This window comes from Antrostomus carolinensis, unplaced genomic scaffold (assembly GCF_000700745.2).
Source record: "Antrostomus carolinensis isolate BGI_N321 unplaced genomic scaffold, ASM70074v2 scaffold18955, whole genome shotgun sequence".
NCBI classification, from domain to species: domain Eukaryota; kingdom Metazoa; phylum Chordata; class Aves; order Caprimulgiformes; family Caprimulgidae; genus Antrostomus; species Antrostomus carolinensis.
In genome coordinates this window covers 24,983-38,258 of record NW_010316038.1, presented here as the reverse complement: position 1 = coordinate 38,258, position 13,276 = coordinate 24,983, and the positions used below count along the sequence as shown (strand labels likewise).

At 37.7% G+C, this 13,276-nt stretch overlaps 1 protein-coding gene across 1 annotated transcript in view; it reads left to right on the top strand.

Annotated features, from left to right (window-relative positions):
* LOC104525097 (uncharacterized) overlaps positions 1–12,418 on the top strand; it is a gene marked incomplete at its 5' end in the record, with an annotated part of 27,044 nt that extends 14,626 nt beyond the window's left edge. Inside the window, 5 exons of the mRNA XM_029085000.1 lie at positions 1,028–2,383; positions 7,616–7,774; positions 8,612–8,717; positions 9,186–9,236; positions 10,238–12,418. Of these exons, the coding sequence (XP_028940833.1) occupies positions 1,028–2,383; positions 7,616–7,774; positions 8,612–8,717; positions 9,186–9,236; positions 10,238–12,418 (3,853 nt within the window). The remainder of the gene's footprint in view (positions 1–1,027; positions 2,384–7,615; positions 7,775–8,611; positions 8,718–9,185; positions 9,237–10,237) is intronic.
* Positions 12,419–13,276: the final 858 nt, after the last annotated feature.

Below are 13,276 nucleotides of genomic sequence, written 5' to 3'. Positions count from 1 at the left end.
TTCCTGCTAGGACTTTAAAAGCAATGGCTCTCACCTTGTTGCAGATCACAGCATTCATTAGATTCAGAAGCTGAAAGATACTTTCTGCCTTCTCAGCTTTACACTGCTTGGTTCATTTTGAAAGAGCTGTTTATATATAGTTGGACTAAGTTCAGTAAACTCAGAAAAACCCTGAAACTCTGAAGCATTAGATGTTATTCAAAGTATGATGCAAAAGAATCACTAATTTTTATCCTCTTTGTTATGTTGATAGAATTTGAATTCAGATTGCGCCAAAACTGCTTTGCTTGTGCTTTAACTTACCTGACTTTAACTTCTCTCAAAATAACCAACCAACTTGCAGGTTGTCTCCACCTATATTCAGGCGACTGTATTATGGAGATAATGGTGACCTTCAAATCTCTGTCCTCATTTGGAATTCCGTAGAACCTTAAAAGAGAGACTGCACAGGACACAATTTGTCTTAAAGTAATTTATCTCTCAAATACATCTGTTCCTAAGCTTAGAATCCTGTTTATCAGTAATTCAGTTGGGTTCACCTAAAGAGAAGACATTGTTTTAATGAATCTGTTGGCTTAAATTTGGTGAGGCACATTTCTAATCAAGTCCTTTTATACAAGTTTGTGTATATGAGAATGTATGTATACATAAATATACGAATAGTTAATCTTCACTATGTGCACTGATGTGTTATATCAGTATTTTTATTGGATTTCACAGAACTAAATACGTCTAATTTTCTACTAACATAAATGCTATATAACGTGTCTTCCTATATTTTTATATATCCACAACTGCTTATGTTGAAATAAACTACAAGAATCTCTTTACCATTTGTCTTGTGCATTGAGTCGCTTCCAAGAAATGTAAAAAATCTTAACCTGTAGCAAAACAGAACTATTAAAAAAAAAGAAACTATTATATACACTGCAAAATCCTTGTCCAGACCTTTTTAACTTCTAAGGGATATGTTGTCTTTTGGAAAAGAGAAAAGTTTGAAATATTGCATGTAAATGTTTTACTGTAGGAAACAAATAGAAGAGATGGAAGAAAAACAAAGATCCGACAAAGCAGAACTTGTAAGAATGCAGCAAGAGGTAGAGTCACAGCGCAAAGAAACAGAAATAGTACAACTGCAAATTCGAAAACAGGAAGAGAGTCTGAAACGGAGAAGTGTTCACATTGAGAGCAGGTTAAAGGATTTGCTGGCTGAAAAAGAAAAATTTGAAGAAGAAAGGTTACGGGAACAACAGGAAATAGAACTTCAAAAGAAAAAGCAGCAGGAAGAAATTTTTGGCCGGGTCAAAGAGGAGTTGCAGCGACTACAAGAACTGAATCATAATGAAAAAGCAGAGAAAATGCAGATTTTCCGTGAACTAGAAAAACTTAAAAAGGAAAAAGATGAACAGTATATTAAGCTGGAATCAGAAAAAAAGAGACTTGAAGAACAAGAAAGGGAGCAGGTGATGCTGGTGGCTCATCTAGAAGAACAGCTGCGAGAGAAGCAGGTCATGATAGAGATCCTGAAGAGAGGAGATGTACAAAGAGTTGAAGAAGAGAAAAGAGATCTTGAAGATATTAGAGAATCTCTTTTGAAAGTCAAGGAAGCCCGATCTGAAGGTGATGAAAACTGTGAAGAGTTAGAAAAAGCACAACATGATTTCATAGAGTTTAAAAGGAAACAACTGGAACAGTTAACTATTTTGGAAAAAGATTTAGTTCAACAAATGGATCACCTAGAAAAGGAAATAGCCGATGAAAAAAGAGCTCTGGAACACTTAAAATTTGCACATGAAGAACATTTAAATCTCAAGAGAGATGATGAAAACTTTGTGGATGCTGTACTGAAGGCTGAAGAAGTTGACAAGATAAAGCCAGTGGAGTACAGGCTCCAATCAAAAGTACGCCAGCTTGAGTACCTGAGGAGTAATCATTTGCCAGCTCTGCTGGAAGAAAAACAAAGAGCTTCTGAAGTCCTTGACAGGGGTTTGTTAGGGTTAGATAATACTCTCTATCAAATAGAGAAAGAAATAGAAGAAAAAGAAGAGCAGCTTGCCCAGTATAGAGCTAGCACAAATCAACTGCAGCAGCTTCAAGAAACGTTTGAATTCACAGCCAATGTAGCTCGTCAGGAAGAAAAGGTTCGGAAAAAGGAAAAAGAAATCCTTGAATCGAGGGAAAAACAGCAGAGAGAGGCACTGGAGCAAGCTGTTGCTAAGTTAGAAAGGAGGCACTCTGCTTTGCAACGTCGTTCGACAATAGACTTTGAAATTGAAGAGCAGAAACAGAAGCTTGCCACCTTGAACAACAGCTGCAGCGAACAGGCGGGTCTGCAGGCTAGTCTAGAAGCTGAGCAGAAGGCTCTTGAACAAGACCGAGAACGGTAAGTGTTGTGGTAGCTTCTGTTTACTAGAACCTGTCCACAAAGTGAATCACTTTATACCTTAGACAAGAGAATGATTTATTCTGTGTTTCAGTATTTGAGTTTCTTGGTAAGTTTCAAGTAGTTTACCCAGAACTGGAACTCTGTCTTGCTTTTCAAAGGATTCTTGCTCACTCATTATTTTCTGTTGTGTTCTGATACTTATCCCATCCTCAGCAGTACAGTATTTGCATTAGCCATCACAGTGCTTAAATAAATTGTTTTACCTATTTAGAAAGCTCAGCCAACCTTATGTTCTGCCCTTACAAAAACTTGTACCATCTAACAACTTTTTTTCTCTCAAAATATTAACGTATAACATTTTGTTTCTTTGTTAATAACAAGCTAGATGTTTGTTCAAGATTTGGAGACTGATAGTTGCAGTAGACTGTCAGCTGTCTCTCTCAACTGGTGATGTACTAAACACTTCTGGTATTCAAAGTAAATAGGTGAAATGTTTTTGTTATTGGTTTCAGGGCTAAAAAAAAAATAGGCTAGCCATATATCCACATAAAATTTTATGGTGGTTTTTCAGCTTATTGGAAAATGATGGAGGCTTTAATACAGCTCTGTGAGATGACAAACCCTTTTAGATACAGAAGCAGTGGCATCTGTTACACACATGGTATCTGGTAGCATAACATTTAACACAAGTATGGGAGACTCAGATAAAAGTGATTCAGGTAAGGAAGGATCTATGTGGAAGAGGAGGAAGAAATCTTTTATTTTTGGCCAGAGCAAAAATCCACTGGGATTAATGCAATTAATCCATGCAGTATGGAAAAAGGACAGAATTACCATTTTAAAATGTGTTGTATGATTTGCTAATTGTAGAGCTTTAAAACCTGTGATTATTGGTGAAACAATGAAGTGTTTTTTCTTGAGGTAGCATTTGTCATTTGTTTTTTTAATATTCCATTAATTATCTGACTCTCCTTTCGTAAGCCCTTCAAACAGATGCTTGATTAGAAAAAACACCTAAAAAAAGAAACTTGCCTGTAGACAAATTGAAGAGCTCTTCTATATCCTTTCCTTTTAAACCACTATCAGAAGAGAACAGTTCCTTTTTATGCCCTCTGTAGAGGTCACTTTTTCAACATTTAGAGCTACACTGTGTGGGTTTTAGTTAAGCATCTTCAATACTGAGTTACTATTTTGTTGTGGGTATTGCCATTATTTTTCGTAATTGTCTTGGACATAAAATCTCATTTTCTACACTAAGTACCTCGCTTTACTGAAGTCAGCTATAAACAACTGGAGGTTCTGCAAAAATAGACAGCTTAGCCCTCGAGAGATTGCTGGATTGTGTGATAAGTGAAAAAATATGCTGTCAGCTACAAGACTGAGGTTTGGAAAAGATACCAAGGAAGTTTTTTTTTTTTTTTTCTTCCCCTTGTTTTTTTTCTTGTTTACTTTAAAGTCCTCTTGCACAAACTAAATAAAACTTTGAAGTCTTTCAGTGAATCGCCCAGGGGCCTGAATAATTCTGTTCAGAATGTTTCTATGAATGTTCAGGCAGAAGGAAATCTTAAGATACATGATAGGATGTTAAATGTTTCAGGCTACTAATCACTCTTGTGTTTGAGTTTATACTTCAGAGTACACAACGTCTTGGGTACTATAGTAAGTGTATGAATTGTATATGTTTCTTATTATAGAATCATAGAATGGTTTGGGTTGGAAGGGACCTTAAAGCTCATCCAATTCCAACCCCCCTGCCATCAGCAGGGACACCTTCCACTAGACCAGGTTGCTCAAAGCCTCATCCAGCCTGGTCTTAAACACTTCCAGGGAGGAGCATCTACAACTTCCTTGGGCAACCTGTTCCAGTGTCTGACCACCCTCACAGTGAAGAACTTCTTCCTAATATCTAATCTAAACCTCCCCTCTTTCAGCTTAAACCCATTTCCCCTTGTTTTGTCATTAACTGCCTTTATGAAAAGTCCCTCCCCAGCTTTCTTGTAGGCCCCCTTCAGGTACTGGAAGGCCACTATAAGATCTCCCTGGAGCCTTCTCTTTTCCAGGCTGAACAGCCCCAACTCTCTCAACCTGTCCTCACAGCAGAGGTGCTTCAGCCCTTGGATCCTCCTGGAGGCCTCCTCTGGACTCGTTCTAGCTGCTCCAGGTCTCTCTTGTGATGGGGGCTCCAGAACTGGCCGCAGTACTCCAGGTGGGGCCTTACAAGAGGGGAGTAGAGGGGCAGAATCACCTCTCTTGACCTGCTGGCCACGCTTCTCTTGATGCAGCCCAGGACACAGTTATTGGCCTTCTGGGCTGCAAGCGCACATTGTCTGCTCGTGTTCAGCTTCTCACTCACCCTTCTCTTCAGAGCTGGCCTCAAGCCACTCATCACTGAGCCTGTATTTGTGCCTGGGGTTGCCCCGACCCAGATGCAGGACCTTGCATTGTTTATCTAGATACCATTATAGGATGATGTGCTCAGGTTCAGATCCATGTTAACTCTCTGAAAATGTTTAAATGCAATATCCCTTTGAAATGCTCTATGAGCGGAAGTCCATCATAACTGGATAAAATGGGGCTTTTTTCCAGTTTGAATAATATGGGTTTGAATATTATGAATAACAGTGGGTCCAATGTTGTTCAATCTATCTGAATAATATGGGTTTGAATATTATGAATAACAGTGGGTCCAATGTTGTTCAGTCTATCCACCAGTGACTTAGATGAAGGAACAGAGTGCCTCCTCAGCAAATTTGCTGATAATACTAAACTGGGAGGAGTGTTGGATATGCCAGATGGCTACACTGCCATTCAGAGGGACCCTGAGAGGTTGGAGAGATGGGCAGAGAGGAACCTCATGAGGTTCAACAAGGGAAAGTGCAGGGTCCTGCATATGGGAATGATTAACCCCAGTACAGGTTTGGGGCTGACCTGGAAAGCAGCCCTGTGGAGAAGGACCTGGGAGTCCTGGTGGACAGGTTATATGAGCCAGCAGTGAGCATGCTCTTGTGGCCAGGAAGGCCAATGGTATCCTGGGTTGTATTAGGAAGAGTGTTGCCAGCAGGTCGAGAGAGGTTCTCCTCCCCCTCTACTCAGCCCTGGTGAGGCCCCACCTGGAGTGCTGTGTCCAGTTCTGGGCTCCCCAGTACAGGCAGGACATGGAACTCCTGGAGCCCGTCCAGCCAAGGGCAACAAAGACGATTAAAGGACTGGAGCATCTTTAATAGGAGGAAAGGCTGAGGGAGCTGGGCCTGTTCAGCCTGGAGAAAAGACAGCTCAGAGGGGATCTGCTTAATGTTTATAAACATCTAAAGGGAGAGTGCCTAGAGAACACTAGGGGCCAGACTCTTCTCATTGGCACCCAACAATAGGATGGGTTGCCACGGGCACAAATTGCAGCGTAGGAAGTTCCGCCTGAACATAAGGAAGAACTTCTCTACTGTGAGGGTGACTGAGCACTGGAACAGGCTGCCCAGAGAGGTTGTGGAATCTCCCTCCTTGGAGATATCCAGAAACCATCTGTACAAAATCCTGGTTCATGTGCTCTAGCAGTCCCTGGCTGAGCAGCGTGGTTGGACTAGATGATCTTCAGAGGTCCCTTCCAACCTCAACCATTCTGTGATTCTCTGAATATTTTAGCTCAAATTCTTTCACCTATGAGGATGACCCCCAAAACAATAATTTAAAGTTAACTTCTACTGGAGTAATGCATACGCGTTTTGTCTTTAATGACAGACGTTTGTGGTAATAGAATGAACATAAAACAACATTAGAGTCGTCTTTGTGACAATGGGATGTATCACTCCCAAGAGTCAAGGTGCAGTTTAGTGTGCTTACTGGTGGATGGAGCACATGGCTGGAGAAGTTGATAGCTATAGGAAGTGATATCTTTTGATAGTAGGATGTTTACAAATCAAGACATAATCTTTGTTCCTTTAATGTAATTCAGATTTTTGTGGTTAAATTGATTTTCCGTAGATGCAAACACTCTGCTGTATCCATCAGCCATCTCCCATCCACTTTCCCTCAGGATGCAAGATCGTTTTGCTGCTAATCAAAAGAAATAGATGGCTTCTGGCAGTGCTGCAAAAAGTACTCTAAAAATGAAATAACAATTCAGCCTGCTTTACTGCAGCCTAAACCTCAGCGTTCATCACCTCTTTAATTTTCTGTTTTAACCTTCAGGATGGAATAAAGTAGTTGTAGTATTGTACTTCAATTTAGATACATGCAATTGTAGGATAAGTGGTAGGATCCCAACTTTGCAGTTTCCCCTGCTTTTGTAGGAACTTCTTTTCTTTTATTCTTTAATTTTCAGATATCCTCTAGAAAAACAATTACCTTGAGAGACAGAAGTTGTAATGGAAATGGGGAAGATTATTACTGTGTTACTAATCTAATCTCAGCTACATTACAAGTGAAAAGTGTGTTCTGCAGATTACATTATTATTATATAGTTTGTTTTGACTAAGTGATAAATATTGCAAGAAGTGCTTCTTATTTTATACTACATGCCTCAGGCATTTTTAGTCAAAAATATGGTATCCAATTTTACACGTTCTGTTCTGTGCATAAATCTATCTGGAATGGAATTTATTTGTTAAAGAAAGTGAGGACATTTCAATTTCAAAAGGTGATTTATTAGGTATATGTAAAATAAATACTAGATGTTTTATTTTCTAAGTAAAATATATACAGACAGGAGGAGTAACTGGAAAATAAGATTTATAGGTATAGTACACAATCTAAAGGTTATCTTACAGTTATGTTTTGCCTCATCGTTGTTTTAAGTTGTCTTTGGTTTTTGAGATTAGTGCTATATTTTTAGTTTTTAATTTCTTTCTTCCCATTTATTAATTTACTTCACACTGGAAGTTAATAATTGAGGTCACTGATAGTGTTCTCTAATGAGGAAAGTTTATTCAAGTGATCCTAATAGATAAGTTAAGTCTTATGAATTAATATTTAATGTGCTGAGTTAGATACCTTTTGCACTGGAAGTTATTGAAGTTGTTTTATTTAACATAGGACGACTGTTGTAATGTGATTTTGAGCTGTATCTATTTTCCTATCTAAATACGGTTAAAAACAATTATGATTTTTATATCTTCATAAATGTTAACACCTACAATCTTACTTATATGTATCCCAGTGTAAGTACAGTACTTCCCATAAGAACTATGGGAATGAAGTCTAAACCAAAACAAACTACATTTTAAGATCTCTTTATAGCCTGGACCAGGAAATTCGGCAGCTGAAGCAAAAAATATATGAGGGTGATGGTGCTCAGAAAGGAAATCATGGAACGTTAGAAGAGAGACTGTCCCATACCACTTCCCCTACCAGCCCAACAAAGCCACATCCACCCACTACTCCGCTAGTTGATGATAGGTAAGTAACCTGCTTTTCTGCAATATTTTGATATGAATGCAAACAGTAGCTTTAAAAAAAAGAAATATTTTGAAAGATCACTCTGCTAGGGTTGGATTGTAATTAAATACTGTTATTGTACTTAAAGACTAGTCTGGAAATAAAACTAATTTGCTGTATTTTACTTTAAATAACCAATAGGCTAATCTTTGCAGTTTGTTTTAGGGTAGAGGTTTGTGAAACTATAGGCTTAAATGTATTTAAATTGGTTTTGTGTTTACAGTTACTTGTCTATATGGTATTGCTTTATATGCACTTAAAGCAACAAAGTAAATGAAATTTTCTCAAGCCTTTTTTTGAGAGGCCAGCTGCCTAGTATCACTTAAAATCTATTTGCTCTCTGTTCTTTTTACACTTACAAATGCAGTTGTTAGTATCAACTCTTGGAACGTTCCTTCTGTTTGAAGACCAAACTTTTGTTAGCCCAAGTTGCCGATATTGGAAAGGTGGTAAAAGCAAACCATTAAGCAACTAAAGATGCAACCCCAGCCTTCTCTTTCTTCTTCATCTCTCTTACCCTCGATGCTGCTTGAATGCGGCATAGCAGTGGCTTAACCTGTGGTGCAATAAATTGTCTAATTATGATAACGAATTGTTAACCTTTGCCCGTTAGATGAACGCTTGCTCAAAAGTCCATGTTCCTTAAGGAGGAATAAAACTGGTCTAGCATTGAGCCTGCCAATTAAGAGTTGTGTGGTACTTTCAGTTCATAAGCATTTTGAAGAGCCTTTTAGCTTGTCTTGATTTTTATCTAAGAGTATACTTTTTTAAAAAAAACCCCTTTTTTATATCTTGAAGGATCAATGCCTTTATTGAACAAGAAGTGCAGAGAAGGCTCCAGAATATTCATCATAAAGCTGAGGATAATGATGTTAGCCCGTCCTGGTCTACAGAAAGTTTAAAGGTGAGCAGAGATGGGTAGAAAATCCTGACTTTCAATGCACCATGTATAACCACTGATTTAGTGGTGTTGTTCAATAATTTTCCTGTTTTCCTATGTTTACTTAATATTTTAGTTTACCAAAAAAGTAAACAGTAAATCAGGGATATCAGTTTTAGATTTTGTTCATCTTTTTCCCAGTGGCTGTTTTATGTTGTATTCAATTTTTTTTGCAGGGAAGAGTGTGTAAATGGCAACAGGAAGCTTGCAGATAAAATAAAAATCTTCGTTTTATGTCTGTAAAATACATTGTTAAAATTCAATCAAAGACTGGGGTGAATGACTTCTAAGCCAGTAGTTTAACAAATATCAATAAGAAAATTGTTATTTTTGACTATTAAAAAGAAAGTCTCTTTCTATAAATACTTTAAAATAAACTTATACAAGGAAGGCACTATTTTTAATAATCACCTGTACCTTTTCTGTTCTTAGGGTAATGAGAGGCTTAATAATGGCACTCTTCAACGCAAGCTGAAGTATGAGGTAGGTCGTAATTTGTCAGAATGAAATGGTTGTCTTAAATTATGGCATGCCCTGTAATTAAATTTCTTAATGTTTAGCTGCATAATTAAAATTTTGAATTCACAGCAAGATTAATGACTAATAGAGACAGCAATGTATTTTACCAGATGGAATTTAAGTGATTTTTTTCAGATTGGGCATAGCTTTTTCCTTATTTGAAAGATATGGTGTTATTGTGGATGTTTCTTCCTTGTTTTGTCATGATTCTTCATTTGGAACAGTATCCTTTTCCTGATCTCTAGAGGATAAAAGCATTTAATGAGGAGAGATTGTCTGAATTCAGAATACCACTTCACATTTTTGACTCACAATGAACTCACTACTGTAAGGGCATCTATAACATTAAGAAGTTACATCGGGCAAACTTGCCTGTGTCATGAAGGATTCACGCAGGTATTTTTAAACTGAGGCTTAGATCCCTACCTGTTTGGTTGCCTCACTTTTGCTTGAACCATGGTTAATTACTTGTCTTGGTGAGTAAATCCTAAATACCTTTATGGATCGGAACCTTAATAACAGGACGGCTGAAACACCGCCAACTTGGACTTCTTTTGGACTTTTACACTTTTATTTTTAAACTGTGTTGGATTTTGTTATGCTGTCTTGGATAGCATAGGATTACTTTTTTGTGCATGTCTGGAGAAATAATAAAGGGCTTACAAATCTCTGCATCGCCCTTTAACTTTCCTGTGTTTTGTGAGTAAAGCAAATATAAACCAAATGAAATGGATACTGTACAAAGGAAAAGCAGTGGTGTGCTGGGAAGATCAACCATTCCTGAATCAGACCTCAATCGCTTCTGTTGGATTTTCTCTTTCTAATTTTGAGAGATTGTACAATGATTGTATCAATTTGGAATGATTGTACAAACCTAATCAAAATCAATCCTCAATTTAAGAAATGTTCAAATCAGAAAGTTTGATAAAGACTTTTCTATTTTCTTCTTTTGAAATTTTTAACAGAATAGTCAACAGTGGCAGCCACATTATGGCTTTCCATTTATGTCTAAAGACGGCAATTGTGCTTCTGAGTTGTGTGGAGAAAACACAGGAGTAAGAGACCATAAAAGACCAAAGGAATATACAGAGATGTGGGATTTATTTTCCAGTTCTGGAAGAATCTCCTCCCCTTTTACATCAGAGAAGGCATTTGAGAATGAAAGGAGTAATTCAGAACAGGAGGGCTTTGCTTGTCGTTGTGACATTGAAAGTAGTTTAATTCACTCTAAAAATATTAATACTTTAAAGAGTAAGAATGTTCCTTATCAGAATGTTTTATCTACTTCTTTACAAAGTCATGACTTAAATAATGTGGCTTATTCACTCTGCAAGGTTGAAAATTTCAATCATTTTGACGATAAAATAATTGCTTCTCAAAATTGTGACAGCTCAAGAACTGAATCTGATTGTTCCCACTTGAAACAGCTGTCTCCTGTAGGATCCTTAATGGGTGCTAATGAGCAGGCTGGCTTTAACAGCATATCATACCTTCTCTTTTCTCAGTCTAATGTGCATTCTGAAATAATAACTTCTAAAGAAAACAGCCCATTTAAGACTGTGCACCCGACAATTGAAGACCAGTCTAGCAATTCTCAGCTTCCAACACAAAAAGACTCTGATTTGATTTCTTTTAAGTCAATAGCTTCTCGTTTTGATGTGAGCCCAGAGCACACCTATGGTTTGGGGTATCTTTTCAGTAAGCTTTCCTGCCTTTACAAAGATACCAGTCATCAGCTGCTCAACAGTACGGTGGTTTCTAAACAAATTAAAGAGTTGGGAAGCTTGTGTGACAGAAGCGAGAGATGTGCACAAGCAGTATCATTAATAAAAAATCTGCCATTTATAAGAAACTTGCAAATAAATATATTCTTCAAGTCAGATACGAATCAAGATGTGTCCCACTCTACTGATGGTGCCAAGGCTCATAGTGAAAATGTCATTCAGCCTGAATCCCCTGTGCAGGAGGCTATCACGATGCGCGTAAGCACAGAAATCTCCGATGCCTGTGTGAAAAAGACCTCTGAAGGATTTGTATGCTGTTGTAAAGATGAAGAGCTGGAAAACAGACTTGTATTAATACAGAAATTTGTGCATTTTCCTGACACCTTTTTGAAGCTTCAGGTCTGTTCTCTGAAAGAAGTGCTGGAATTTTTGACCTGTGCCTTACCTCAAATTTGTATTAGAATGGAGGAGTTGAAAGGTCTATATTGGCTCGCTGCTGGCAATTGCAAAAAACCTGATCCAGAACCTGCTTGCTTGCTTTTGTTCAGCTCTGTTCTGTATGTTGTTGTTTTGTCAGTCAAACAAGACATCTGCCAGAGTTCCTTGGCAATGTTTCATGAGGTTCCCATCACCACAATAAGGGAAATTCAAGTTGGCTTTGCTGGACAGAATATTACTCTCTCGTGTTCCGCTGAAGATGGTTTGCTCACAATATTTACCTATAACAAACACTTCACTCAAAGAATTTGCCATGACATAATGAGCGTTTTGATTTCTACAACGGATGATGCTGTTTATTTAAATCACCAGCTCTTGAAAGATGATTTGATGCAGATTTCGCTTGACTGGACATCAGAAATAAATGACTTAGTGTTTTCAAATGGAGTACAATTGTCTTGTAAATTTAGAACGGAATTAGCTGATCTGGTTTACTTACTCCATGAAAATATGGGAAGTATTAAACCTTCTTTAGGTGACATTCATGTACTGCTGTATACCTCAGTGAAAGTAGACTGTGCTAAGCAGACTGTGGATAGAGCTCTTGTTCTTACAACTACTCATATAGGTCTCTTAAGGGAAAACAATATCTTTTATCTGGCACCTAACTTTTTGGATGCTTCATGCCAGCGATCACAATTTGACAGCCTTCAGTTGTACAGTTTGAATGATATCCGCTGTGTAGTTTTGCCAGACAAAGAGAATTTCACAAAAATTGAGCTTGTGTTTTCTAGAAGGAGCAAGGTTGGATCTGATTCAGGAATGGGTTTTTCTAAATACTGTGAAAAAGAAATAAATACTCAACTGACAGTCATCCCATCAATTCTTCAAAGCAGTTTGCATATCCCTTCGGAAATCTGGAAATTAACATTCAGTTCAAGTGAAGAAGCCATTTGGCTAATTATGCATCTGACTAGGTGTTGAAATCCAAATACGTTTAGATACATTCAAAATAAGAGGCTAATGAATATTGATAAAATAATCTTTTTTTTTTTTTTTTAAGCATCAATAAGCAAAAGATTCCTTTGAGCCTGTAAGGGGGGAATACCGTAGGGTGTGTACATACATCTTAGCAAAAATCATTATTACTTAAGTGCTTGCTTTTTGTGGGCCACTGATATGCTGTGCGTACATTTCCTTGGGAAAGTGAGGAAATTAAATGTTTCTATCTTACGTGGTAGGTGGATCAAAACTATAATTAAAGCTGTGCCTTCTGATTTCCATTTTGGCTGTGTTTTCGGGCTCCTTCCATCTAATATCTGTCTTCATTAATGTCTTCTCCATTCCTTCCTGATTGCCTTTTCCTTAATCTTTCTGAGTATTTGTTTTTCATGCTTCTCATTTATTTCATGTTCTTGATTTCAATATTTCAAAACATCTGCAATACTTTTTTTGTCTGAACTGTAAGGTGCATTTAGGTCCCTATGGTACATTCACCGTATGCTCTTAATTCTAAGGATTTTTATAGCTTTTATACAATTTTGGTAAGAATAGCATTGACAATTCTCTTCTGCTTCAGAGTTTTGCATTAAGGATTATTGCACTTCTGCATTAAAGTTTGTCACAAGTGCAAAATGAGTTGTGTTTGGCTTATTCTAAGCATGTTGGCTGAGTTATCAGGAATTGCTGGATTTGCTGTATCTCTTTTCCCCTGGGTTTGCCCTCTTTGCCTATAGCCAAGAGAGTGTAGGCTATGTGGAAGCAGTGAAACAGAAACAGAAAAATGCAGAGAACATCCACTACTCTTTTTAGATTTTCCCTGCCCCTCATTTTCTTGCAGGA